The following is a 26587-nucleotide window of genomic DNA, read 5'->3' as shown; positions in this document are numbered from 1 at the left end:
AGAAACCACTGAGGTAGATAGGGGCTGCTGCTCTCTCCGAGACCCTTGCAGTCTGGTGTCTCTTGGTAATCTCCCCGAGAACAGTAGAGAGGCACCTGGAACAATCACACGCTCACACTCTTGTCAGCAGGAGCATCCAGGTGCAGTGGGTTATATGCACACATGAACACATCCTACATGCACCACATCCTACATGCACCACTGGGCCAGATTTGTTAAAGGGAACGACAGCAACAAGTTACAAGTAAAGATTATAATGTCTTTAGACTCATAAAAAGAGGGTAGTGGGTTAGTCAAAAAAAGCTTATTAAATCACACAGGCAGAGTTCATATCACCTGTGTGGTGGGTACTGGCATAAGACACAATCTAATGACACCAAGAGGGGACCTGCTTGACTCAGCAGAAGCAACAGGCCCACAACTATCTAGAAATCTCTTCAAACCTTTCCTCCCTGTCGCAGTAATATAGAGAGCTAATTTTGGGTAGTATCGTTTGAGATTTAGCATTAAACACACCACAAGGCTTATATCGGAATGAATCGTTGAGTGAGGTAATTTCTTGTTTTGGTTTCTTGGATTGAAATTATTGGATGTTAATACTGTGTCAGAGTATGTAAAAAAAAAAAAACTTCCATAATTCCTCTCCCCATATCCACCCCTTTGGTTACTTTCCTCTTATGCAGATCCTAGCCTGGAACATCTGACTTGCTTTGGCCAATGAGAAAATAGCAAATGTGATGCAAACAGAGGCTAGAAAATTGCTCATGCATTAGAGGTTTGGTTTCTTGCTGTAGAGAATTCTTCCATCATGTGAAGAGCCTGGGGCCAGTGTCCTGGAAGGTGAGGGACCTGGTAGAGAGAGGCCCCAGCTGTCTAGCTGGGAGCCCATCATTGTAAGTAAAGCCATCCTAGACAATCCAGCTCCAGCCAAGCCAGCCCAGAGCAGACAATCTGCAAACGTTTGAGAGAAAACATGTTTGTTCTTTTAAGTCACTAAATTTTGGGGGTGGTTTCTTAAGCAACAAAAGTTAACTATTACAACTATGCCATAAAATGTTTTCTAAGCTATCTCGATGGTTAGTAGACTGGAACCATAAAGGATTTCTTACCCAATAAGTGGGTTCTTCATGTCTTTATTTTAGGTGCTCACAAAGTCATTTATTTTCCAAGCATTTTTTTTTTTTTATATGGGTCTCCAAAAGTTAGGCACAGAACAGTTATGTAGCCAGGTGATTAGTCATTTCTATTGGGCTAGCAATGAAATAAAGCCACTTTTTAGGGAAAGTGTCTATGTCAGCTCACCACCTTGAAGCCTTCATAGCACAATGTCCCAGATGAATGTTCCAGCAAAGAGCCTCCTCTTGGAGATTTCTATTTGTTTAATGTGTTCAAAGGACGCAGAGGGAATTTGACAGTGGAACAAAGCTTGGAGGGCAGTATTCCTTTATGCTATAATAAAATCAGCTTGTTTTCATTTGCTCACTTACCAGGGAACATCACTCAGAGCAAAAAATGAATATGAGAAGCAGTAACTGCAAAGATGACAACAATGACAGTGAAAAACAGGCTCTGCGAACATTTATATGGTGTTTTGACAGCCTCTACTGTGACATCAAATTGCTCAGTGAGGGAAGAAAACAATGCACAGTACAGTGGGCCGAGAGCTGGGTTTCGAGGATGTCATTTGAAAATTTAAAGTAGTCATTATATTGTTTCAGGGCACTAGAGTTCTGTGGGTCACTTATAATGTTTGGGCAACTGAAGTGACTTGGCAAGCCTCCACTGCTAATCCTAGGTGACAGTGGCTACCAATTACTGGAGGCTTTCTTTAAACAGCTGCTCTGTCTAACACACTGATATAACTCCTATAATAATCCTGCAAGATAGGTGGAAACAGCCACCTTTTATGAATAAGGAAACTGAGGCTCAGATAGGTTATGGAACTTGCCTAAGGTCACACAGCTCAAAGTTGGCAGAGCTGGGATTAGATACGAGGTTTGTCTGCTCCTGTCATATCCTGTTCTATACTCTGATATTCCTGTAGCTTTGATTCTGGACCAGGTTGGCCTCTTTTCTTTCATACCCACTTATTTGACTATAATTTAACATTACCAAGAAAAACTCTTGAAAAAAAAATCACTGGGCAATCTTCTATTAAAATAGGACCATGACTGGTTAGAGAACTGAGTCCCAACCTAGGCTACAATAAGCAGTGCCCATTTGATTTAATTAGGCAGGCTGTTCTGAACAACTTTGGGAATGGTATGTTACTACTTGACAGAAAATGACTTATTTGAACTCTTCCTTTGCCCTGAGTGATACCTTGAGTATCAACACAGATGGTATTTAAAGTGCAGTATCTCAAACATATACAGTCCAAAGTAGAGTTGACTCATGTTCCCATGATCACAAGGTGTAACTAACTTCTGTTGTATATTTTATAATTGATTCTAAAAATGCCATTCTATTCTATTTATTTCACCTAGGATTCTTTGAAATTTTCTTTGGCCACAAACATTTAAATTCTTTTTAAAAATTCTACCTTTGAAAATCTGAGATCAACATCCTCCACAAAGACTAGTTCCTGTGGCAATTTTAGCCTGTCTCAGACGAGGCAGCATGAACTTAGTTAGGTAGAGCAACTTGCAGTGCTTTGCCATTGCATAAATATCTCACTTTCTGGGCCATTTGTTCTCCCCTGTATCCTTCACAGCATCTAACATAGGAATAAATACTTAGAAATTGCTTCATAGTTTCTTGTTGATTAAAATAAAAGAAGACACAGGTCATCTAATGCTGTATGGAATTCTGAAAATCACATGTTCCTTGTGACTTGGTCTGAGAAGCAAAAATTCTTCATTCATTTTGCAAATATTTTAAGCAGCTATAATATACACTGAAAGTGTGGTCCAAGGGCCAGCAGAGTCAGCTTGATCTGAGACGCCGCTCTGTTCCTACATCTACTGCATTGGAAACTGCATTTGAACAAGCTCCCCGGGTTATTTGTATGCGCATTAAAATTTGAGAAGCACTACTTTAGAGGTATTATAGAGCAGGGGTCCCAAACCCCTGGGCCGTGAACCAGTACTATTTTGTGCCCTGTTAGGAACCAGGCCGCACAGCAGGAGGGGAGCAGCGGGCCAGTAAGCGAAGCTTCATCTGTATTCGCAGCTGCTCCCCAGTTCTAGCATCACCGCCTCAGCTCCACCTCAGATCATCAGGCATTAGATTCTCATAAGAGCACCAAAAAGGTTGGGGACCACTATAGAGGATGTATTTTTCTTTATAAAGTAGCAATCCTGACATCTACTCTAATGATGAGGAAGCTACTAAGAGAGACTGCAAAATCATAAAAGATGGGAGTTTCTTCATGGTCCATGGGTGCTGTAAGATTCAGATGCAAGGTACTCTATAGAAAGTGGGGGTAAGGGTGGCTGAGGAAGCCACAGTAACTGCTCCACTGGAAGCAAATCTATCCTCAAGATTGAAAGGGAAGAACGTTTCTAATGTTTGTGAATTTGGCAGAGAGTATCCTGTAAAAGCCTTAGATGAAAGAGTAGTTTCTAGCATTGATCTTTAAACTTCAGTGAGTATGACGATCACCTGATGACCTTGGCTGAAAAAAGAAACAAAGAAAGACTCCAGATCTCACTGCTGGACATTCTGATTCAGTAGAAAGACAGCGGTGGCCTTCAATCTGAACTGTACTCTAGAGTCACCCATGGAGCTTTAAAAAACACCATTGCATGGCCCTTGCCTCTAGAGATCCCAACTTATTGGTCTGGAGAAAAATCTGGGCATTTGGATTTTAAAAAAAATTCCACAGGTGAGTATAATGAGCAACCAACCACAAAGCATTCATCTAGAATAGTGGTGCTCAATGCACTAGAGAGCCCTGGAAAGTTTGTTCAAACATAGATTTGGGGGACCCATCCCAGAATGTTTGATTCAGTAGGCCTGGGTGTCAGGAGATTGAAAACTTGCATTTCTATCATGGTTCCAGGTGATGCTCAGGCAGCTAGTGTGGGGACCACAGTTTGAAGACTATGAGATAGAGGGACAGGGTTGAGGCTAGGACTGACATTTTTTAACTTGCAACCAAGGGATTCTGGTGCCATTAATCTAAGCCCCATTCATAGAAACAATGTTCTGTGTGGGCAAATAGGTTAAGCCACAAAGCTGTGCAATGTCAGGCTGGCTCCCAGGGATCCCGTGTGTGTCTCTGTTCAATAGCACTGGACTTTTCCTCCCACTCCTATCTTTCAATCTAAGTGGCCATTTCTAGATCCACTCTATTGTCCTAAAGGATGTGCTATTTTCCCCCAGAGAAGCAGAATAACATAGTGATTAAGAGGACAGACTCTGGACCCAGATTGACTGAGATGAATCCTTGAGATTAAGTTGCTTAACTTCTCTAGGCTTCAGTTTACTCATCTGTAAAATGGGGTACCTGCCACAGAGAGCTGATTAAATGAGCTAATATATGTTAGAAGCCATTAAGACGTATTGGTGCAAGGTAAGTCCTATATATATGTTGGCTACTATTCCCAGTCCTTCCTCTTGGACAATAGATAAATTAGACTTCTTCTGGGAGAGGGAGAGATTCCACAAGCCTCCTGGCTAGAGGAAGTATGAGAGTTCTCCTTTTGCTCTCCCAGTATTTGATGTGTATTTTATCATGGCACTATTTTGCTCTATCAGTTAATTTTTCTCCCCTTGTCTATGGACAGGTAAGGCCCTCTTTAGGGAAAGACTGTCTCTTACTCACTTTTGGATTCCCAGCATCTAGCATAGTGCTGAACACAAGATATGCTCTTAATAAATGTCTTTTGGACAACTGAACAATGTGGCTGGAAAACAATTTTCTTGCTGTTTTAGAAGTTGGTTAGAATCATCTATAGTGGGCAGAAATAACTTTCCAATATACAACTGGTCTTTCTGCTGAAAAACAGGTGTAAAGGTGAGAGTGTAAATTGTGCAAGACAAGTCATCCTCATCATATAGTATTTATCCCTAAGTCTGCTGATGATGCGGCCACAAAAACATAACAATGATGGATGCATTTATAAGGCATTGAATATTCTATAACACAAGGCATGTTACCTGATTCCTCACAAAAGCTGCTTCTTCTTACTATTGAACATGGAATACATTTCTCAACCTCCCTTGCATCTATGTGGGGCCTATAGTCAGGTCCTGCTGATGGAATTTGAGCAGCTGTGATGTATATCATCTCAAGGCTGAGGGAGTTTAGAGCATGTGTGCCTTTTCTAGGCTGTGTCTCTTTCTTTGGCTGCCAGCTGGACACAGAGCACCCAGCGGATGACTCTCAGGCCCTAACAGTTGGTGGAGTGCCAAGGTGGAAGGAGCCTGGGTCCCTGAATGACTGAGGGGAACTGAGTTCCCCCTACCACCGTCTCCTATCTCAACTCAAGTGAAAAATGAACTTCTATTATTTAAATTACTATATTTGAAAATTGTTTGTTACCTCACCTATCCTATTCTAAAAACATGAGAAACTAGAGGTCCCAACTTGGGGTCTTGAAATTTGGGTCCTTACTTGGACAACCCGTGAAGCACATGTTTAAATGGATTCCCAAGGGCTGTGTCACTGCCAATGTCAAACATAATACAGTGGTCTGGTCAAAGGAAGCAGCTGGACACATCTTTTTCACTAAATTTATTTTCAGTATGAATTTTTACAGTAAAATGTACAAGGTTGATTTGGTGATTTCTTCATTTTTAGAAATAAAAATAAATTTTTGGCGGCGGGGGGGAGTCTGAACCTCAAAGACCCTTAAGTAAAAAAAAAAAAAAATCTCTCTTAGGATAATTGGTATGATTTTCAAATTATAGTCTTTCCAGAAAAATGTGGCTGCTGGTGCCTTCTTTGGGCTTCTGTGGAACCAAGTCTTTATGAGGTACGCCTCATAGAAGACCAAAAGCCACATACTGTAAACTGGGTTTTGTTTGGCTCCATGTCCTCATCATCCTCATTTTCTCCCCACCAATTTTATATTACTGGGTGGTAAACTCACCATATTCTGGCTGCTCTTTGGTTTCAAAAGTCCGGTGGCCTGGGGCCGGACGGTCCCACCCCCTGGGGGGGTTGAGGAAGTTGCTGTCATCTGAGGTACTGTCGTACTTGTAGTCCTGGTCCCCGCTGTTGGCCCTCGCCAAGGACAAGGACCTCTGCCACCAGGCCCACCAGTCAGGGGATGGGACTGACAAGCTGGGCTTATTCTCCGGATGCTGATCTTTATCTGCTTCAGAGTCAGGACCGTCCACCACCTCTATGGTGACCTGAAGAATTCAGAATAGGCCAGGGTCAATGAGGAGTCGATAGCCTCCAAGCTGGGTGACCCTTGGAAGAAAGTCTGAGAGAGCAGAGGCAATTGATGGATGTGTCCCTCATGAAGGACAGCCTATACAGAACAGAAAACATCCAGGAATGGCCCAAAAGAACCCCACGACTAGAGAGAACTGATATATATGGGCCTTGGAGTGGGAAGAGACAATTCGTCAGTAGGGTCACCGATTTGCTAATGACTACATTGCAGGGAGGGAGGTCTTTAATTCAAGGAGTAAACATGTACTATATATGTTCCTGAAGTGATAGAAGAATATTTATAATGAAACTGAATATTTACTGAGTACTAAGTCTGTACCATGTGCTAAATGTTCTACATATATTAACTTATTTAATCCTCATAACAACCTTATAAGATTGGTTGATCGGCCCCTGTGGTTGATTATCGGCAAAGACGGTCCCAGTAATTCCTCCCATCCTTGTATGTGTGTGCTGCACCTCCCATCAAGCGGTGGAGTTAATTTCCTCTCCCTTTCTACCTGGGCTGGCCTTGTGACACAATTTGGAGTAACAATGTGACAAGCCTCATGAGGTCTTGCAGCTTCCTTTTTTGTTTCTTGGAATGTTCCTACCATTACGTAAGGAAGCCCAGCCTAGACTACTTTTCATAGAGAGACCATGTGAAGAGGGAGGCCATGGAGAGGAGAGCCAAGGCTTCTCAGCCCTTGGCCAACTCCACAGCCCCAGTCATGGGAATGGAGCCATCTTGGATCCTCCAGCCCAGTTGGGTCACCCCAGCTGATACTAAGTGGAGTACAGCTGAGCCCTATTCAAATTCCTGACCCACGGGACCATGAGCAACGGACGTTGCTTTGAGCTACTAAGTTTTGGGGTGGTTGTTAGACAGGAACAGATAGCTTTTTACAGATGGATAAAACTGGCACACCACAGAGAAGTTAACATCTTGCCTAAGGTCACACAACTAGTAAGTGACAGATGTGGGTAGTCTAGTTCCAGAGCCCATGCTCTTACCAACTTTGCCACACTGCCTCTCACAAAGTAAGTGACAGAGGTGTTGTCTCCTCATGCACCGAGGGAGCAAAGAGGCCACAGATGCCAGTGAGGCTGGATGTCATGGGATGTGTAGAGATGTGAGCACAAGGTCCTTAAGGTACAGGCCTTCTCGGCTATGATTTTCACTCACCCTGTAGTCTAGTTCCAGCACGTATATTTCTCAACCAACCCTCAGGGTCAAAACAGATAGTCTCAGAGCCAAGGTCAGAACTTGCTCTCGGATTTAGTGAGTCTAGTTTGGAAGTCATAGGGCTGGAAGAATGTAGCTTCTTGGCTCCGAACGACAATCAACGTAGAGGAGCTTGTTTAAAAAATATAATAAAAGACTCATTGGGTTCCTTTGGCCATCACATAGCTCTTGCAACACTCCCTGGATGAGTTATGTACACATGAATCAGAAACATGTGCTTCACGTAATCAGCGCAAGATGTACTGGGCAGATGCATTTCTAGTTTTGCCCCAACCCGACATCTGAGAGAGTTGCTGGGATGCTCTGCCAAATTGCACCAGGGTGTGCCCTACCTGGGACAAACAGCCCCTTCCTTTTGTGTTAGAAATGGAGAGGTTTGAATTCTACTCACTTTGACAGTCAAAAGAAGTTGCCCAGCTGATGGTGGGCCTGAGCTGTGGCCCTGTGTGGTCCAAACACAAGGTCAGGAGTGTGGCCTTCAATCCCAGAGTATACTCGGGCTGCAACAGTCAAGTGCATCTTTCCTCTGGTGTGGGGTGCCTAGAAGGGCACCACTGGCTTTATTCCATGCTACCACCATTACCCCAGTCTTGTAAGTACTCCTTGAATATTTATAAGTAATTATGGAACTTTTAGTAATCCCCCAAAAAGAAAAAAAGAGAAAAGAAGAAAAGGAACACATCATATGTCTTACATTATTGCTGTTTGCTAGAATGGGTGGTTGCTGGAGTGACAGTGGCTGGGACCCACATGTAACCCTGGAAGGACAAGTGCAGAAGGAGTGCACAGCTGGACTATGCAGAACTAAGCCAGGCAGTGACAGGGCAATACTGAACCTTTGGAAACAATAATCTTTCTCCTTGGTCCCGTCCCCGTCTGCCTGCGGAAAGAACAACTGAGCCGCAACAATTGTCTGCAAGGCTGTTAAGGGTCTTGGAGGGGAGAAGCTGCCAAGAGCCAGGCAAGCCTGCAATTATGGTAATGAAATCAGTCTCTGGGTAGGAGATAAGGGGGAATATGCCCAACAGTTTTGGTATTCCATTTGTATTCAGACTGGAGTCAAAGGGATTGCCTAAACAAAACATGCCCTGCAATTTCTCCACGCTGGGAATAAAAACAATTTAATGTTTTAAGCTATTACCGTCAATACAATTTTTTTCTCTTCTAAACTGCTGTTCAGATCCAAACAAAATAGATTTGTTGCCTGGCCAGGCAATGAGTAGCAAAATACAAATTTACTCCAAAAACGATATCGATGACTAAATCTCAACAATTTAGAGGTTTCTTTTTCCCCTTTAATTTCTAGCCACTGCCTCAACTGAATTAAAAACAAAAAACAAAAGACACACAAACCTGAGGATCTACCTACCCCTATAGTTAATGTGGAAACCTCATACTGATATCAAAAGAAGAAATCTAATCTTGAACCTGAAATTTTATAGGCATACAATTAAAAAGACTTAATGAACATGATCAATGACTTCTCCAATGGCAGGGATTGGTTTAATGTTTCCTGTTGCTCTCATTCTATTTACATGTTTCTTAGCATCAAAGAGTCCTTTTATAAAGATGTCTTGAACAATAATCAGTGTGATGAGCTGAAGGTGTGGGAGTGAGCTCAGGAGATTTCCAAGCTGATGAAGACTCTAGATATTACCATCTTTCTTTTCCTTAATGCACACAATGGAAGTGTCTTAGTACATTTGTTTCTTCTGGACTTTTCCACACCAAGAATCAAGGCAGCAAAAGAAAGAAAACTCTTTCAAAACACTCACGTCAACCTATGGCAGAACCTCATCGGCTCCAAGAAACAGTTCAAGGTCGGTGCCAATTTGGGGAAGTCTGTCCAAAATCGGGAATTGAAGATCCTATGTAACCTTGATAGATTACAAACCCTCTTTCCTTGACAGTCGTCACAGAAAGAACACAAAATGGATGAGGAAGATATATAATCCCCTCCTCTCAGACCCAGTGATGCTCTAAAAATAACTCTGGCAACCACAGCTAACTATGGCTAATGCTTTGACACTTGCAGCGTGCTTGCCCAACATTATTGCTCATTCTACACAACTTAGACCTATATTTCAGGCACAGAGACTGGCGTGGAGAATTCAAGTTTCCAAGGTGAACAGCACGAAAGGTGTAGAGCTAGACTGAAAACTAGGTCTTCTGATTCCCAGTGATTTTTATACACATTTCCTCTCTCATCTTCATCACATTTTCTATCCATTTGGGAAAATTTACCAATACCTAGCCCTGTGATAAGTGCTTCCCACGGATAATCTCATTTAATCCTCGTAGCAACCCTACTCTTATGTTGTTTTGTACTACACAGGCACTCACAGGTGGTATTATCATTCTCATTCTATAGGCAAGGAAACTGAGGCATAGAGAGGTTGAGTAACCGGCACAAAGCCACAGAGGTCTGAAAATACAGAGAATCTGAATAATACAGACTTGTTTCCATGGGTGTGTGGGCACAGAAATTTCTTGCTTGTTACTCAGATCTGCCATTCCAAAAGTATTTCAGAGAAAAAGAAGTAGAAGCATGTACATTTATAGCACTGGCCAACTCACCTGATTGTATTATGTGGCACTCAAGAGGCCTATAGTCATGTAAATATGTCTGTGCAAGAAAAAAAAGGCCTTTAGATGACTATTTTTACATCTCTCTCAATGGAAGAAAAGAAATAAGTACGCTAGTTGAAATGAATACTAATCTCTGCTTGATCCAGAAAAGAGAAATATTTGGTTGTGAATAGCTACTGTGGTAATGAATTGATGCAGTAAGCCTAATAATGAGTTTATTTTAGAGATTTTTGTCTTTGCTATCTGACCATCAGCTGCAGACCAAAAACCCAGCCAAGGATATGAAAGTTCAAGTCTAAATTGTCCTGGGGGATCTACTTTCTTTTCTGAATTATTTATTTATTTACTTTAAAACAAAACTCAACTTCTAGCATTGTTTTAAATTTAATATGGAGATTGGGTTCAGGAGTTTGAGGCTATTTCTTTCTGTTTTGCATTGCTGTTTTCCCCCACCACTCACTTACATAGCCCGAAGCCTGTCTTAAAATGGAGAGCCTGAACCACCGGAGACAGAGGCCACCTGGCTTAGAGGGGTTTAAAAAAGCTCTAAAAAGCAGGGCTTTTTAAAGGATTTCCTTTCCTAAAAGTCAAGAGGCTCAAGAGGGATGTGGCCCTTTGCCCAGGCTCAGCACTGTCACTTTGGAAAGGTGTGGGCTATTTGGCAGGAGGGACAGTGGACCCCAGCCCTGGGGCGTGGGAAATGCTTCTAGACACTGGAGAGATTGGGGGTGTTCAGAGAGAGGAGTATCGAATTCCTGCTCAGCTCCCAGGCTCCAGTCAAAAATAACTAGGTGGGGTGTGGGGCAGGTTGCCAGGGGTGGGGGATGAGGCCCCAGGGCCCTGGCAGCGGAAGCCAGCCCACTGATGCGCCCTTCACCTGTCTTCACTCTGCTCCCCAGGGAGAGAAAATGCTTTCAGGGGGCTGCGGTGACCAGCAGGGCTGTCTGCTTGGCTGAATTGGCCCGTGTCAAATCAGTGGATTTCAACAAAAGAGAAGTGCTGGCAGGAAGGGGCGAGGGCTGCCAACACGGAAACCATCACCCTCTTTTAGGAAGCACCTCATCTTTTAAAGGACCACCAGGGAACTGGTTTACTCAAGTGCAGTGGTGCGTGGGGCTGCAGCAGCCAGCACTGTGTGTGTGAACACGCGCTTGTGTGTACGTGCACTTATACACACTATGTGGAGATCTAAAGCTGGGGCTCCTGGGGGCAGCAGCTGCTTCATTCTTTCTTTGAACATCTCTCTGAGTGACCAGCATTAACCTTTTGTGGTTTTCTAGAAAGAAAAAGACAAAAACAGAGCCCAATTTTCTTTTCTTTCGGGCTGACAAGTTATCAGGTCAATAAAACATGGGCCATCCCACCCCTCTGTACTGCCTACAGAAAGTTAACAGATATAGGGATTGTGCAAAACAGAAAGGGAATGACCCAACTGGGTAGTGGGCAAAAAGATGGTGTCAGCCAATCTTTTGGAGTTTTTGACTTTAGTGGTATCTGGGTAGGAGTTTCATTAGTTTTTAATCCATTCAGCCAATCACTCTGATATTCAGAGTTATTGGGAGACCTATGTTTTTGGGGGGTATAGTGATATTTGCTGTTCAAAGGATAACTCAAGAAAAGTATGGAGACTTCACAGGAGAGGCCCTGTCCTTCTTCCAACCCTGTGCTCCAAAGCATTTCTTTCAGATGCAGCATCTGGAGGTGAAATCCTTCTTCTTATGCTGGGGCAGGGATAAGAGAGAGTGAAAACAAAGCATCGATTGTTATTCTCACCTGTTACAAGTCTATATGAACAGATGGCTTGGGGTATCAGAGGGGAGGAGGGCAAATAATTTCCACTTGTACTACTTCTGCAGCCACACCTTTGTGGCAGCACATAGGGAAGTTGCATTTGATAAAAGTCCAAGAGGCATTGCCGGAGAGAACCATGTGTGGCCTTCTCAAAACTCACCCTCCATTTAATTCTCTGCTCTATCATCTTACTCTAGTTCTCCACATCCATAAGCTCCAACAGCCCCCTCGCCCCTCAAGAAGTCAGGTGGCACTGTTCTGAAGCATTCTTTATGTCCCATCTGGCTAACCAACAGAGCTTATTATGATGAAAAATGAATTCCAACCTTGGCTGCTCTCTTGAGCTCATGCACAGCTCTGTCACGTGGACTTAGCACTTCGCTGTTGCCTTTTTTTCTTTTAGGAAAAGTAAATCTGGGTTTCCCAGCTCTGTGAATCTCAACTACCTTTGCACCACTGTTCTTCTCTGACATTTTTAAGGGGCCCAGGTAGGGTCTGGGTGGAGTATAGGGATTTCCTGATGGATAAATTTATCTGGGAGAGAGAGAGGGGATCCTGAAGGATTCTGCTCAACATTTGGTTCTTAGGTGAAGCCTTATGCACTTAGTAACACTTCAGTGAGAAGAAACTCTCCCTAAAGCCTTCCATATCCCTTCATCCAAACATATTCTCATAACTTTACATTCGTAGCTCTTAAATCTATTACACTAATAACTCAGTCCTGAGCATTAAGCCCCATGGTGATACTTCCCATCTTTGGAAAAAAACATGAACCATACATAACAAGTGTAAAGTTGTTTCAGGCATGGCCTCAGCATCTTTGGGGTAAGGGCGTTCTGGTCTTGGAACCATAAAAATCTATAAACAAGGAAAAAAATCATTTCTTGTAAATGAAGGCATAATGAGGAGTGATGTTGAGCAATCCTAAGGAGATGTCTGTGCATTTTTTTTTAACCTCCCTCAAGTGGATCCTTTGTTCTTTATCAGAGAACCATGTGGCCAGTTCCTGGAGAGAGGGCAGAGAAGCAAAAGACCTGTTTTTCCAATTAATCAATTAGCACAATACAAGACTCATCAGAAATATTAATTGGGGCATGTAGTGATTTTGCACATGGGTTGTCCAAGAGTGACCTCCAAAACATTTTTCACCTCCAAAACATTTTTCACCTCCGTACCATGAACAGTGACGGCCCTGACCTACACTGTCCCATCTATTCAATCTACCCACCATGGAACACAGCATTTTTCCTGCCCCTGTCTCCATAATCCTTCTGGCCCGTCTTTTGTGGTAGCTGGAATTCTCACACCTATGTCATTTCTGGTGGGAAAAGGCCTTCCATTTTTAAATTTCACACACCTAACACAGCATTTCGTATGAAGTAGGGGCTGGTCAATGTATTCTAATTGAGGTGCATTCCCAGTGACATTCATAGCCACCATGGCACTGGTTTTATAAGAGAAGCAGCTCTGGCCAAGGAAACTTGATCTAACATGGTGCCATGCAGAGAGTGTCAGTCTCTAGAGAGAGACAGTTAACTTAATTAAGGATCACTTGCTCTGGGGTCAGGTTTTGGAAGTTTCTGCCATATAAACTAATTGTAATTTGATGTGGAAAGGAAGAATAAGGAAAAGCTGTCCCTCCCCAAATGAAAAGAATTGAGAACAAAGCTTAAAAGTAAGCAATCAAACAAAAGAACAGGAGCTGCATAGCGACTAGGTTGCTTAAAAGAAGGAGCCTCTCTCAGCTGTCATGGGACCATCTGTAGGAAGAAATGGAGGGAGATCCAATCAAAATCCAAAATTAGGAGTTTGTTTCTGAAACACAGATTGGTGGGTGAGTATTCTTGGGAGCCCGAGAGTCTGGATTTGAACCTCCAACTACTGTTTACTAGCCATGTGGCCTTGGACAAACCAAATAGCAACTTCCTGAGTACTGGTTGCATTACTGATAATATTGGAAAAATGACATGCATTTTATCTCTTTCAGGAGGATTTTGGGAGAGTCAAATAGGATCAACATCTGCTTTGTACACTGTGCTATTTCAGTGTAGTTGAGTATTATCATGTTCAATCCCAGGTACCTCTTTCCATAACCTTTTATTTCCCTCAGCTTCATCCCATGCTATCTTAGTGGTAGGTATTCATTTCTCCCTTAGGAACTTCTGTTCTCACTCCTTTCCTCTTATCAAAATTTTTAATGAGTCATTTACACTTTAGAGCAACTGAAGTGAGGTCACCTCCTGAAGGAATTTCTGGTGTCCAAGGCAAGCTAGAGAGGCATTTGAGAAAGAATGCCTTCTCTAGTACCTTTGAAATCATACTATGACTTGCCTAGTCTATGCATGTGTTAGATTGGCCCTTTCCTACAGCTATCACATTTCATCAATTTTAGGGCATATTATTCTGTTTTGTTTTGTTTTTTACATTTCAATGTCTCTGATGTCATCTCATATCATGTAGGCTTTATAATCATTAGTGGGTTATACTTTAATTAGCAATGCTTTCTTTTTTTTAGTGGTACGTAAAATAATAGTATATCTCACTATGAAGGGTATTACATAAACGAAATACAACACTGTCCTTATAGCGATAACATGATCATAAGCAGGATTTGTTGAGGGGTTAAAAAGAAAATCGAGGTAAGGCAGCAGTTGCTTTGAAATCAAATCAGGAAATGAAAAGACAGACTTCCATTTTCTTCCACCTTTCAGCTGCTCAGCCTTACCTGGATATTTGGATTCTGCCCATTGATATCAGCTTTGGAAAGATCTGGAAAATTTGGTAGATCAAGAAGAAAGGATCTGGGGCCATCTCTTTGCAATGAAGATCGCCTAGCCTCTTGCTGGACTCGCTGTCTGGGGAGGGGTTGGTGTGCAGCCTGGTGGTCCAGAAGCTCCCCTGGTGCTTCTTTGGAGAAAGGAAAGCTGGTTTCTGATGTAGAGTCACTTCCCACATTGAGGTTATTCTAAAACAAACAAGTAAATGAACAAATAAATAGGAGTTGCATGATTCAAAAATGCCACCTTTAACAGTTCATTAAATTGACTAGTAAAGATAATTGCAATGACTGGAATTAAGCCAGGATGGTATTCCCAATTCATTTTCATTCCCTGTGGTTTAATTTTTCCATTTTCAACATACTAGATCATCAGGAATCTTCTTCCAGCCTGCTACTTGGGAATTGTCTGAGGGTAAATGAGTTATGGGCTATTTACTAAACATTGAACACATCAATACAAAAGTGCCGTTTTGAAGAAGGATAAGTGCTTATTCAAAACTAGAATTGAATTATGGTTTTCTTCTCACAGCTTCAATTGATTAACCACTCCGGCTTTAGTTATAACCCTAGAGTCCGGAGTTCATTTCTTTGGTGGGGGTAATGGAACAAAAGATCCGATTAAACTGTATAAAGTACTTGAGCCAAATCATTGATTATATCCATCCATCCATCCATCCATGCATCCATCCACCCATCCATCTGCCCAATCAACAAATGCCAACCACATGCTAGGCACAGGAGATACAACTATAAACAAGAAAGGCATGAGGCCTAATTCTCTTGGAGTGTATATCTAGTTAAGGGGAATAAACAATAAATACATGGATAAATAAATAAAAGCAGATCAGAGAGTGGCAACTCTTAAGAAGAAAAGAAAGAAGAAAATGATAGTAGCCAGGGACACATTAGCTAAGTAACTTGGGAAAACTTCTCTAAGGTGACATCTGACATGAGATCTGAACTAGAGAAGAAGGCACTCTGCAAAGATCTGGGGGAGAACATTCCAGCAGAGGGAATAACAAGTAAGGTAGTCCTGAGGTGGTGATGAACTTGGCTCATTTGAGGGACGAAAAGGTGGCCAGTGATGCTGGCATAAAGTGAAAGAGGGACGAACAGCCTGAAATGAAGATGAAGATGGGGAAAGCCAGGGAAAAAGTGATAAAAAGGCATTCTAAAGTTTAATGTCTTTATTCTGAAAAGTGCAAGTCTGTTGTTTTTCTCAGCTCGTGAAAATGTCTCTATTTAGTTGTCACTTGGGGAAAATTTTTCCAGTGATTGAAGAGGGTAGAAGTTGCTAGACTTCTTTCCCAAACTAGCCCTTCTCCCCGCATTCTCTCCGGACCTCGCCTCGGAGGCTTCCTTCATCCCTTCGGGGATGGCATTTTCATGTTTACTGGTGGAAGGAGATGTGGAGATAGAATTTCACCAGAGATTGGGTCAGTGGTTAATGTTCTTGTTATTCTTGGGCATGTTTTGGGGTTTTGGAGCGTATATTCCAGCACACTGTCTCCACACGCACTCCCTGCCCCCACCACAGTGCCTCTGACCCAGCCAAAGGGTTACATCTGGTATCAAAACACTCCTGACTCTGAGTCCCCAAGGTCAAGAATGGCCTGGGGATGAAACACATGAAACAGATAACTCTTAGAGAGTTAACCTTAGGGAGTAGATTTTTCTACATCTCTCTAAACAGAAGTGGGGCTGAGGAATAAACTTGCTGGTGCAGAAACCAGCTTCGTGAATGTTCCAAGAGGCCAAGAAGAGGGCTGACATAGACAGTATGTCTGTTGTCTCCTTTTTGAAACATGCAGTTGCAGAGGGAGAAGTTGGATGCTCCTCATGTGCATGCTTGCCCTCCCTTTGGGCTCAGAGATGTGGCTGGGGGCAGTGTCTTTGTTCACCTTTCCAACTGCCTCTGCCATGTTTTTTGTCTCTTGGCACATCCTCGAAGAGGGAGTTGTCCTGGCATTTTCAGGCATTGGTTAATATAACAGAGGCCAAATGTAGTGTGCTAAGATTGAGTACAGTTCTGAGAGAGAGAGAGAGAGAGAGAGAGAGAGAGAGAGAGAGAGAGAGAGAGAGAGAGAATGCTGTGTCTTCTTCAACATATTTCTCCCTGGATGCCCAACCCTAAAACTTCCACAACAGTGTTAGTGAGGACATTTGGATTCTCGTGGAAATCTTTTTGCATAGGATTTGGAAATACATGTCTCAGAAAAGTACTAGGAATTGTTTGCCAATTGCTTGAGGGATTCCCTGCAAATCCAGCCCTAACTGCATTGTAACATCTGGGACATACCGCTTCATTGGGTTAAAAACAGAGCTCTCTTTCTTTTTCCCTGTGATTAAGTACTCTTTATCCTACTAAAACATATTTTAGAAGAAGAGATAAGAAATGTATTGTTGAATGTATTATTTGGCATTTTGCTTAGATGGCTGAAAAAGCAAGAACTGCATTTGATTGGTTTCTTGATCTGACTCCGGAATTTTTCCTGGTAGAAGATACACCACCACAGAGAGATCCTGGCTTGGCCACGGACCAAGAAAACCCCTTGTCTCTGAGGCTCAGTGATCCCTCGTGTAAAACAGCAGTTACATGGAGAGTCCTGCACCCTCCCAGCAGGACTGTCAGGATAACGCAGATTGGGTTGAATCCACACACAAAAAGAGGAGTAAAGAATTAGGGCAATCATCTGGACAAGTCAGGCCTCAAGTGCCTCTGCCGGGAATAGACTGAAGCTAAAGTATGTTTTGGCTTCAGTTAGGCACGCAATTGTGGCATTTCTCCATCTTTCTCCAATTCTCCCCCTTCTTTGTCCTCCACAAGTTCAGTGTTTGTAAAGGATTTGGAGGATGGGATGTAATAGAGAAATACTAATTACGACCTCTGAATATCTGAATTACTCTTGCATCTCTACCAAAATATATTTATCTGGAAACCTTGGCTCCCTGCAGTGGAATGTCCCCAAACTCTTCAGGAACTGGGAGCCCAGGATAGAGCCATCTTATAATGGCTCAAATAAAATGAAACTCATCTTTATTCAATCGATAACAAGATTTTTGGATAGCCATTATTTTGGTAATCTAGATTTTAAATCCAGTATGGGAGATGGCATTGGTTATAGCATTTGCTAACAATGCAGGCAAAATCCTTTTCTTCTTTCTTTGGGACACACTGCACATCTTTCTTGCAGAGGCCCCCACTGGAAGTCTTGCTTGATGAACATCACTCACGTCTCACCAAGCTCACTCACTGAGTGTCCCACTTAAATAATTCTAGCAGAGTGAAGATTCTCAGGAAGGGTGGATCTCAAAGTAAAGATTTAAATAGTTTGTGTTTTATTCAGGAAAGCAAACATCCTTCCTTGAAGACAATAGCTTAGGCAAGTCCAAGAATTGAAGCAATGTCACCATTCTTTCCAAAGTGCTGCAGGATTCATTCTGCCTAAGTTCAAGTGACATGAGGGGGCGTGCTCAGTTTGGGGGTATATTTCTTTACCCACAATATGTCATTGAGTTGAGTTCTAATCTGTTACAGTGCTACAGCTTCAGTAGCAATGTTCTCTCTGCAACTCATTTGAGAGCTGCAACTGCCAATAAAAAGAGAAATAGAAGAACTAAAGCTATTATATGGTTTATACACATGCATTGTTGAACTGCTGAGGCAAGTGATATACAGTGGCCAAATTATCCAGCTACTGCTGATACTCCCCATCTTTGTGCATGGTTCCTATCCCTCTGCTATTTTACAGCTTATTCTTATTCTTACCTAAAATAGAAATCAAATAATAATAAAATGTTAATGATAATAACAAATAATAAAATAGGCTCCATGCTCATGCAGCTTAGTATTTTGCCTTAGATGACAGTATTGTGGCAAACACTGCAATCTATTCCCCTTTTTCTTACTCAGTGTTTGCTTCAGGTGAAAATGTACCTGGCTAAAACTACATTTCACAGCATCCACTGCAGCTAGAGGTGATCATGTTACACAGTCCTGCCCAATGAGGTATAAGTGGAAGGGGCTGGATGGGACTGCTGAATAGGAAGCATAGTCAGTTTGCCTTTGCCTTTCTCTCTTCCACTTTCTCCTGCTTGAAATGTGGGTACAAGTGCTTGAAGTGGAATGAGGTAGCCGGCAGACATGAAGGCTATATGCTAAAGGTGATATAATGGAAAGACGAAGGTGCCTAGGTCCCTGATTGCATTGCAGAACCATCGCACCAGTCCTGGAACGGTGACCTCTGAACTTCTTTTACCTCTATAATCAACATTAATGTTAACTTTGACAATGGTGCAGCACCAGTATCAGTTCCCTATTGTGACTAATTCTAATTGTGACTACCCATAAAAAAGGGAGAAGCCCTGTTTAGCTAAGTGAGGCAAAGTTGAGTTCTCTGTTCTTTTGCAATGGGACACAATCCCCAGGTAATGACGTACCAACGGAGCATTTAATGAATCATCATGGTGAACTTCACAATGGAAGTCAGGCTACAGATGCTCAGCTCTGCTGTTAACTTTCTTAATATCTTATTCCAACTCTACCATCAACACCCTTTTCCATACATTTACAAAATCTTATCATTTCACCATCTATCTATACATTACATTACTCAAATCTATTACTCACTGCGCAATGTAGTATTTCCTTTAATTTGTCCTAAAATACTATCATTAAATTTCAAGGAGTTTGCCCTTACTAAAAGGAACCAGAGCTCCTAGGACAAATGGCTGTTTCCACGGCTTGGGCAAGAAAGTATAGGTGGGTTTGAAATACTTTGCTGTGCCAGAAACAAGAAAGCTTCTAGTGATTAACAGTGTCCTCTAGAAAGAACACAGCAGCCAGCTTAAAAGGACCTCACTGCGCACAGATTAGACAATTGGAGCATCAAAACAAAAAGCTTGTAGTTGACCACCATATATTAAATCTATGAAAACCCATGAGTCTATGATGACACTAACAAAAGGGAAAAGACAGAAAAACTATTGTCCCCATTCATGGTAGGACTTACAACACTCCTTACTCGAATATTGGTTTAAAAAGAAAGAAAAGGTTTTCTGAGGAAGTAATGTTTGAGCTGAGATTGAAAAGGTGAGTAAAAGTGAAGCAATTGACGAGAACAGAGCAGAGGAGGAGGTGGGCTAGTGAGCAAAGCAGTCCCGGCAAAGGATACAGCAGGTGCAGACTCCCTGCGACCTGACAGAGCCTGGTACAGAGACCCAAAGGATATCAGGACTGGAAGGGAGTTGGATGTTAGGATCCAGGCCACTCAGTAAGAGATCACTGAGTTAAATAATGAAAATACCAGGTACAACATTCTGACATCTTGATCCGCCAGCCATTGGTCTGAAAGCTTTCTATCACAGTGTGTTATGACTTTATCGCTAGGCCACCACTTCCCTGGTGGCATTCTCTGAGTCATTTGGAGGCTTGCTGAAGCTAAATGGGCTTGGATCTCTTCCCTCCTCCCTCACTCTCAACAGCTGGCCCTGAATGCCTCCAGGAAAGGTCTGCCAAGGTGAACTGAAAGAGAAAATCTCTCATCTGTAGACTGGGTACAGTTTCTAAGATGACAAGCCCAGATGCTTTGTTATTTGTGTCCTTTCTCCTCAGAACACTACTGGCCCAAGACCAAAAATGCCCAACCACTGCCTTCAGCAACTGCATGGCTGGAGCTGCTTATTTTGACTGTCCTTGTGACCAAGGTGGATTAGCACCAACACATTGAAGTTAAAGTGATCACAATGGCCAGAGTTTTCAGCTGGTCACTGGGCAGAGACAGAAGGAGACAGAGGGAATCTTCAGAGAATTAAGCCACAGGAAAAATTAGGGTGATCAGTTTGAGGGGGGCAATCAAGGTATAGAAATGGGTGATGGGTCCAACCTGGGAAAAAAGTGTGCTACGCATCATTGTCCTAGTCTGCAAAAACAGCCACCTGCTTTATTCTGCGAACATCAGCCAAAGGCTGGTGTGTGGAAAACAGGCCTGATCTATCCACTTCCGGACCCTCCAGAAGAGGTACAAACTAGTAACAAACTGACTGGCTAGGACAGTTTTAGTGCTTTGTTTTTCTTTTCTTCTTTTTTTTTCTCTTTCTTTTAAATAAAGGCTGTGGTAAGTATTCCCACATTAACACAACCAGGCAGACTTCTTGGAGGCAGACGGGATGGCAGATTTCTGGAGGGGAAAGAACGAGCCATATCTACCATCTCGAACCCCACACCCTCCAATTCCGCAAACTCAGGAGGCACCCAATAAGTACTAGTTGATGATAATGATGGCCACAGGCCTAGTTAGATTTTATTTTAATTAGGCTCAGGCTATAGGCTTCATTACCCCTCATGTGGCTTTTTATGTGGGATCCTAAAGAAAAAGAAATCCAGGAATCTTCTATTGAAGATATTAAAGAAGATATTATTAGCAATGCTTTTGGTCTCATAGACTTTGAACAACAAACAACAGAGATTATAATTAACGTCACTGCAGCCTCTCTCCTTAAAACATACTAACAATATAGCTAATTAGCAATATGTCCTCATTTGGGGCTGGACATCTGCATATTATTATCGACAATGCTTGTTTCCTTTTTCCAGATTAAAGGAAGCCATACTGCACCCAGGCATATGGCTGTGCTCCTTCCACATTAAAACACTTCGTTTTCTTCTACCCACGATAAACACACAGGGTTTTATCTGTGCCGGGCATCGATTTTTGTCTGGAACACTTCCACATGTCTAAAAATAAGTTCAAGAATGCCAAAGGGAAGAGCAAATGTTTCCCTGTTTGGGGAGATAAAAGAATAAAAGGGCACACTGATTATCTTTACACATGATTGGGGAGCAAGCGCCCCTAGGAAGAGAAAAATCAGAAGAGTAAACAAAATGAATTTCAGACCATAAAATCTGCTTTCTCAGGGGGCACACTCGTTCTTAGGGCTCAGGATCATCATCGGAGGAGTGGCAGTAGGGGGTGGTTGAGGCTCATTCTGGAGAGAAGTCAGGAGGCCATGGGGAGAACCGTGCACTGTTGAATATACAGATGGCCAAGTTGGCCCCCTCCTGCTCGCTCTCCACACCTGTGTGATGGAATCACTCCCCTTCAGGCAGCAGGAATGGAGGGAATTTCAATGGCTCTATTTCGTAGAAAGTATAAAAATGCAAATTCCTGGCAAAGGGGAAATGGTCAGAAATGGCTTTAATCTTTGGTGCAGGGCCTTGAAGACAACTCTGGGAGCTGGCGACACAGGCACATCATGTTTCAAGAATGCAGGACTGTTGCGTCTTGGTTGGGAATAGTGCCTTCTGTTGAAAGCCTGACTAATAGCTGAGGAATCTTTCATTATAGTGGCAGAATGTATCATAAGAATGTTTATTTTAGGGCTTGGGAATGACCCTGCTTATGATCTCAGGCGACACTTTAGAAGAAATGAAGAATGGTCAACTTGCATTTGGGCACAGAGCTAGCTCCACAGGGGAAGGGGCCACTAGTGTGGGCCACCCAGCCCTGTGCTGCTTTCTTAATTGAAGGCTCTTGGGGCCAGCCAACAAAATGGAAGTCAACATCCCACTGGCTTGCCTCGGACACTTCTGTAAACTGCTTTGATCTTGAAAATGTGAGGATTACTGGTGATTTTTCAAGTTGTGCTTTCTCCACTGCTGGCAAAGAAAACAGAGTGGGAACTCTCCAGGACCCATTTCCTTTATGTCCTGTGAGGCTAAAGAATGAACAGAAAAGAAATATGAGCTATTCTTTCAAGTCTAAGAAAACATGTAAAGAGCAGAATACAAGGGTGGGAAGCCGAACTGGCCAAAGAAAACTTCACTCATCATCTAAAACATCTTTGCAAATGTAAGAGGATGAAGAAATTGTATTTTCCAGAACCCTTCTCAGGAGGAATGATGGGCTTGCCTAGAAGGGACATTTTGATAAATCTCGGCGTATGAGACAAACCCTCCTCAAGAGTGAGCTAAGGGGAGGCTCTGTCTGATGAGGGAGTATTTGAATTTGAAGGCAAAGCTAATTCGCTCAGGGCTATAAAGAACAGGCCAAAGGTAGTCACCAGGGAACTTTGGTCCTTGCCCCTTAGCTTAGCATGTAGAGCTCAGCCTCCATCTAAGCCAAACTTTGAGCAAATATTTAAGGAGTATGGATTATTGAGGATTTTTCAAGTTGTGCTTTCACCATTTCTAGCAAAGAAAACAAAGTGGTAACTATCCAAGTCCCATTTTCTTGGAACCAGTTTGGAGAGACACCAAATTATTAGCATGCCTAAATGGTCCAGCTAAGTCCTCCTTTGACCAGAGGGGGAGTATATTGAACAGGACAAGGAGACCCAGGAAGTGAACAACTCCTGCAGTAATTCTATGTCTCCCCACACAGAATGGGGGTGGACACTCAAGGCCTTGCTCAAGTCTTGTGTTCTGCTATTGAAAGGCAGAATCTGGAAGGCACACCAAAGAGCATGAGATGGCAGAGTTAGAGGATGGCCGGGGGTGGCGTGGCCCTGGGAAACCTTGCTCAGCTTATCATTTTAATTAAGAAGATGGATTTCTCTCAACACCCAAAGTCAAGACCTCCAACCCCTCATTGAAACCTACCACAAATTTCTCTGCTCCAAGTACCTCTAAAATGGGTTTTAAAGGGAACTAAACCTTAACCTTGGAATCCTGGAAAAAGGCTAATGGTATTGTGGAAGGGTTCTGGGACAGGAGGTATGAGGCCTGAGTCTACATCTCAACATCACCCCTACCTACTTTTGTAAGTTTAGGCAAGTGATTGCACCTTTGCACCTGTGGTAGATTGGTTTGCAAAAATGTCCATAAATTCTCTGTCTCTAAATATCCACACTTTGGGTAGTTGTTTCCCACACTGTTTTTGTTTTTGGCCACGTGACTTACTTTGGCCAATAGACAACAGTAAGTAGAGACAAGTGCTTGTATATCGAGGCTTGCCTATTTTTGTTGCTCTTTGGAATCCTGAGACTACTGTGTGAAGAGGCCTTGGCTAGCCTACTGGGTGATGAGAGACATGTGGAACAAAGACAATCTATCCCAGGCCAACCAGCCAGCCAATGACCAGTCACTCAAAAGGAGACCATCCTAGACCATCTTAGACCATCCGGCTCCAGCTGAGCCAAACCATACTAGAAAATCCACCTAGCTGACCCATGGAATCATGAGGAATAATAAACATTTGTGGTTTTAAGCTAACAAATTCACAATAGTTTGTTACACAGCAAAAGTAACTGATACAGGACTTCAGTTATTTCTTCTGTAAAGTGGGCATGGTGAGGAAGGATGGAAACTGCAGAAAACCTCTCAATCCATCCAGTTTTGACATACTAGGAATGGAATCCTCAAGAGACACTTGTCCTGGAGAAATTATTTTCCAACAACAACAATAATAAAAAAACTTATCCTAAATGCTGAAAACATCAAATTGAGGATGGAGAGATTATGGTCCTAAATGCATAAAATATAACTACTATCTTCAGTGATGAGAACACTCTTTTCTCCTATCCTTCCACCTGCTAACTCCACTTTAGGTAGAATCTGTTGGAAAACACCCTCCTGCCTACTACTTCCGTCATTTACATGTGTTGCTTTGTTAACAAGCTCCACTGACAGTTTTTCAAAGATTCCGAGCTGAGACTTAACAGTTCTCCCTTACACTTTCATGATGCACCTGTACCGCTCTCTGGGCTGCCAGAAACTAGTAATGTCCATTTATTAGGGAACCCCTACTGACACCATAAAACAATTATAGAGCTATCATAGACCAACTAGGGCCTGAGGTGAAGAGAAAGCTGTAGCCACCATGACTGGTGCTCTTTCCCACCTGCCTATACAGATTGTTCTTATTTAGACTGCTGTTCTGTTCTCTCCAGGAAACTGTTTGATCCCTGCTTGGAAAGCTGGCAGCTGATGCAACTGTGGGCCCCTGATTTAGCTTGGCTAACTTTTTTTTTTTTTTTTTTGTATAAATGGTTGGGGTGTTTGCTCTATCCATGAATTCACTCAACAAACACTGACTGGATGTCTGCTTTGTTTCAGGTGCTCTGCTGGGCCCAGACTGTTCAATAGCACATAGCTTGTTAAGACAGATTCTCCAAAACTTGAAAATAAAGCAAAAGGATGACTGTAAGTTTACCAGTTCATACTGGGACACAGTATGACAGGCCTGTCCCTGATTATTTAATTCTCTAGGAGACTGTACCTTTGTTTCACCTGTTATTTACTATTGATTAGGGCCCAGACTAAAAGTTACATGAACACTTGTAGATTTTCATCCTGTAGAAATACAAATGTTTTTTGTCCAGTAGAAATAATAAATCATTAAAGATTCTTATTAAAAAGAAAAAAAATGTAACTATGTAGGGTGATGAATATTAACTAAACTTATTGTGGTAATCATTTCCCAATATATGCAGGAATCATTATCTTGTACAGCTTAAACTTATTGATGTTATATGTCAATTATATCTCAATAAAACTAGAAAAAAAAGAAACGGTAACTCAAAATTTACTGTCTTATTGCCCTATAGGACATTAACCAGTTTTGTTTCTAACTTACAAATTTACTTTCTCGTCATTTTCCCAACTAATTTTATAAATATCTGTTCCTTTAAATGCTTTAAACTGTTATTAGCATCTTCCTAGTTCACTCCTTAATCAGTTAAATAAATCTTTGATATATATTCATTTTATATTTGTATGACACTCATGTTTTTAACATTATGAACATCATATTTGTACAGGCTTTTGTCTTCAAGGACTTTAGACTCCAGCAGGGAAGTTAGGAAATGCTTACACATCTATAAAATACAAGGTAGAAAGTGGGAAATTCTTTAGCAGTGGAAATTTTCAATGTAAGGACAAAAAATCATCTAGACTACTAATTATGATTTCACACCTCACCATGTATTGAATCTTTAATGTCACCATATTATGTTCTTTCACTTTCTTTAAAAGACTCCGATCCAAAACTGGGCCAATGCACTAATATGCTGAGACAAGTATTGAGAAGCATGGTTTGTGAGCAAGACTTCTCTTGGGTGTCTCCTCTTATGAGGGGTCCCAACAGGAGGGCAGAAGGCCAAATGTCAGGTGTCAGAGGGTACCCACCCTACTTTCAACTATTTTATTACCTCTCTGCCCCTACAAAATTTCCTACTCTGACCCTAGAGAAACAAAGCATCCCCCCCAGTTTGGTTCTCAACAAAGATAATTCTCCCACTAGGGCTCACTCAGTTAGCTGAGAGTCAAGAAAAGAGAAGAGTGAGCTTCTCAGAGGCTTTCTGTCAGAGGGTGGTCACAAATGGGGCCATGCAACAGAGAATGAGTCTACGTGTTTACTGCTCCCAGGTATAAACATCACAGTAGTAGGGTGGATCAGTCTGAATCTGGGCAGGAAATAGATAGTACTGAGGTAGTGAGTGACTAAGGAGAGTTTAATAAAGGAACAGTTCACAGATGTCTGGGCAAAGAGGCTGGAAACCACCAAAGATGTCACAGTAGTCAGGGCCAATAAAGCCTGGGAGATCTTATACCGCCAGGCCTGATGAGGCAAGGAAAGGGAGAAGTTACTGTTGCCCAAAGCGGGAGTGCGGTATGTGTGTGGTGGGGGTGAGATAGGGGGCTCCCTACATACTGCAACCTCCCTCCTCATTCTCTCATTTCCTGCCACATTTGCCATTGGCCTAATCCAATTAGAAGCCCGAGAGCCAGGGAGCCTGTGGATGTAATACACACAGATCATGTACCTGAGGCATAAATTAGGATGGAGAAGGGCAAACAAAGACTTGATCTAGAGAAGTGACTAGAAGATACTGAGCAAACAGGACACACTATCAC

The 26587-nt window shown here is 42.3% G+C and overlaps 1 protein-coding gene across 1 annotated transcript in view; it reads right to left on the bottom strand.

Annotated features, from left to right (window-relative positions):
* The window catches only part of ISM1 (isthmin 1), a 68122-nt gene that overhangs the window by 8669 nt on the left and 32866 nt on the right, over window positions 1–26587 (bottom strand). Inside the window, exons 2-3 of the mRNA XM_011370289.2 lie at window positions 14680–14919; window positions 6039–6303 (exon numbers count right to left, since the gene is read on the bottom strand). Of these exons, the coding sequence (XP_011368591.1) occupies window positions 6039–6303; window positions 14680–14919 (505 nt within the window). The remainder of the gene's footprint in view (window positions 1–6038; window positions 6304–14679; window positions 14920–26587) is intronic.

The sequence above is a fragment of the Pteropus vampyrus genome, unplaced genomic scaffold (genome assembly GCF_000151845.1).
Source record: "Pteropus vampyrus isolate Shadow unplaced genomic scaffold, Pvam_2.0 Scaffold7, whole genome shotgun sequence".
Taxonomy (NCBI): Eukaryota; Metazoa; Chordata; class Mammalia; order Chiroptera; family Pteropodidae; genus Pteropus; species Pteropus vampyrus.
This window is presented reverse-complemented; position numbering and strand designations above follow the sequence as displayed.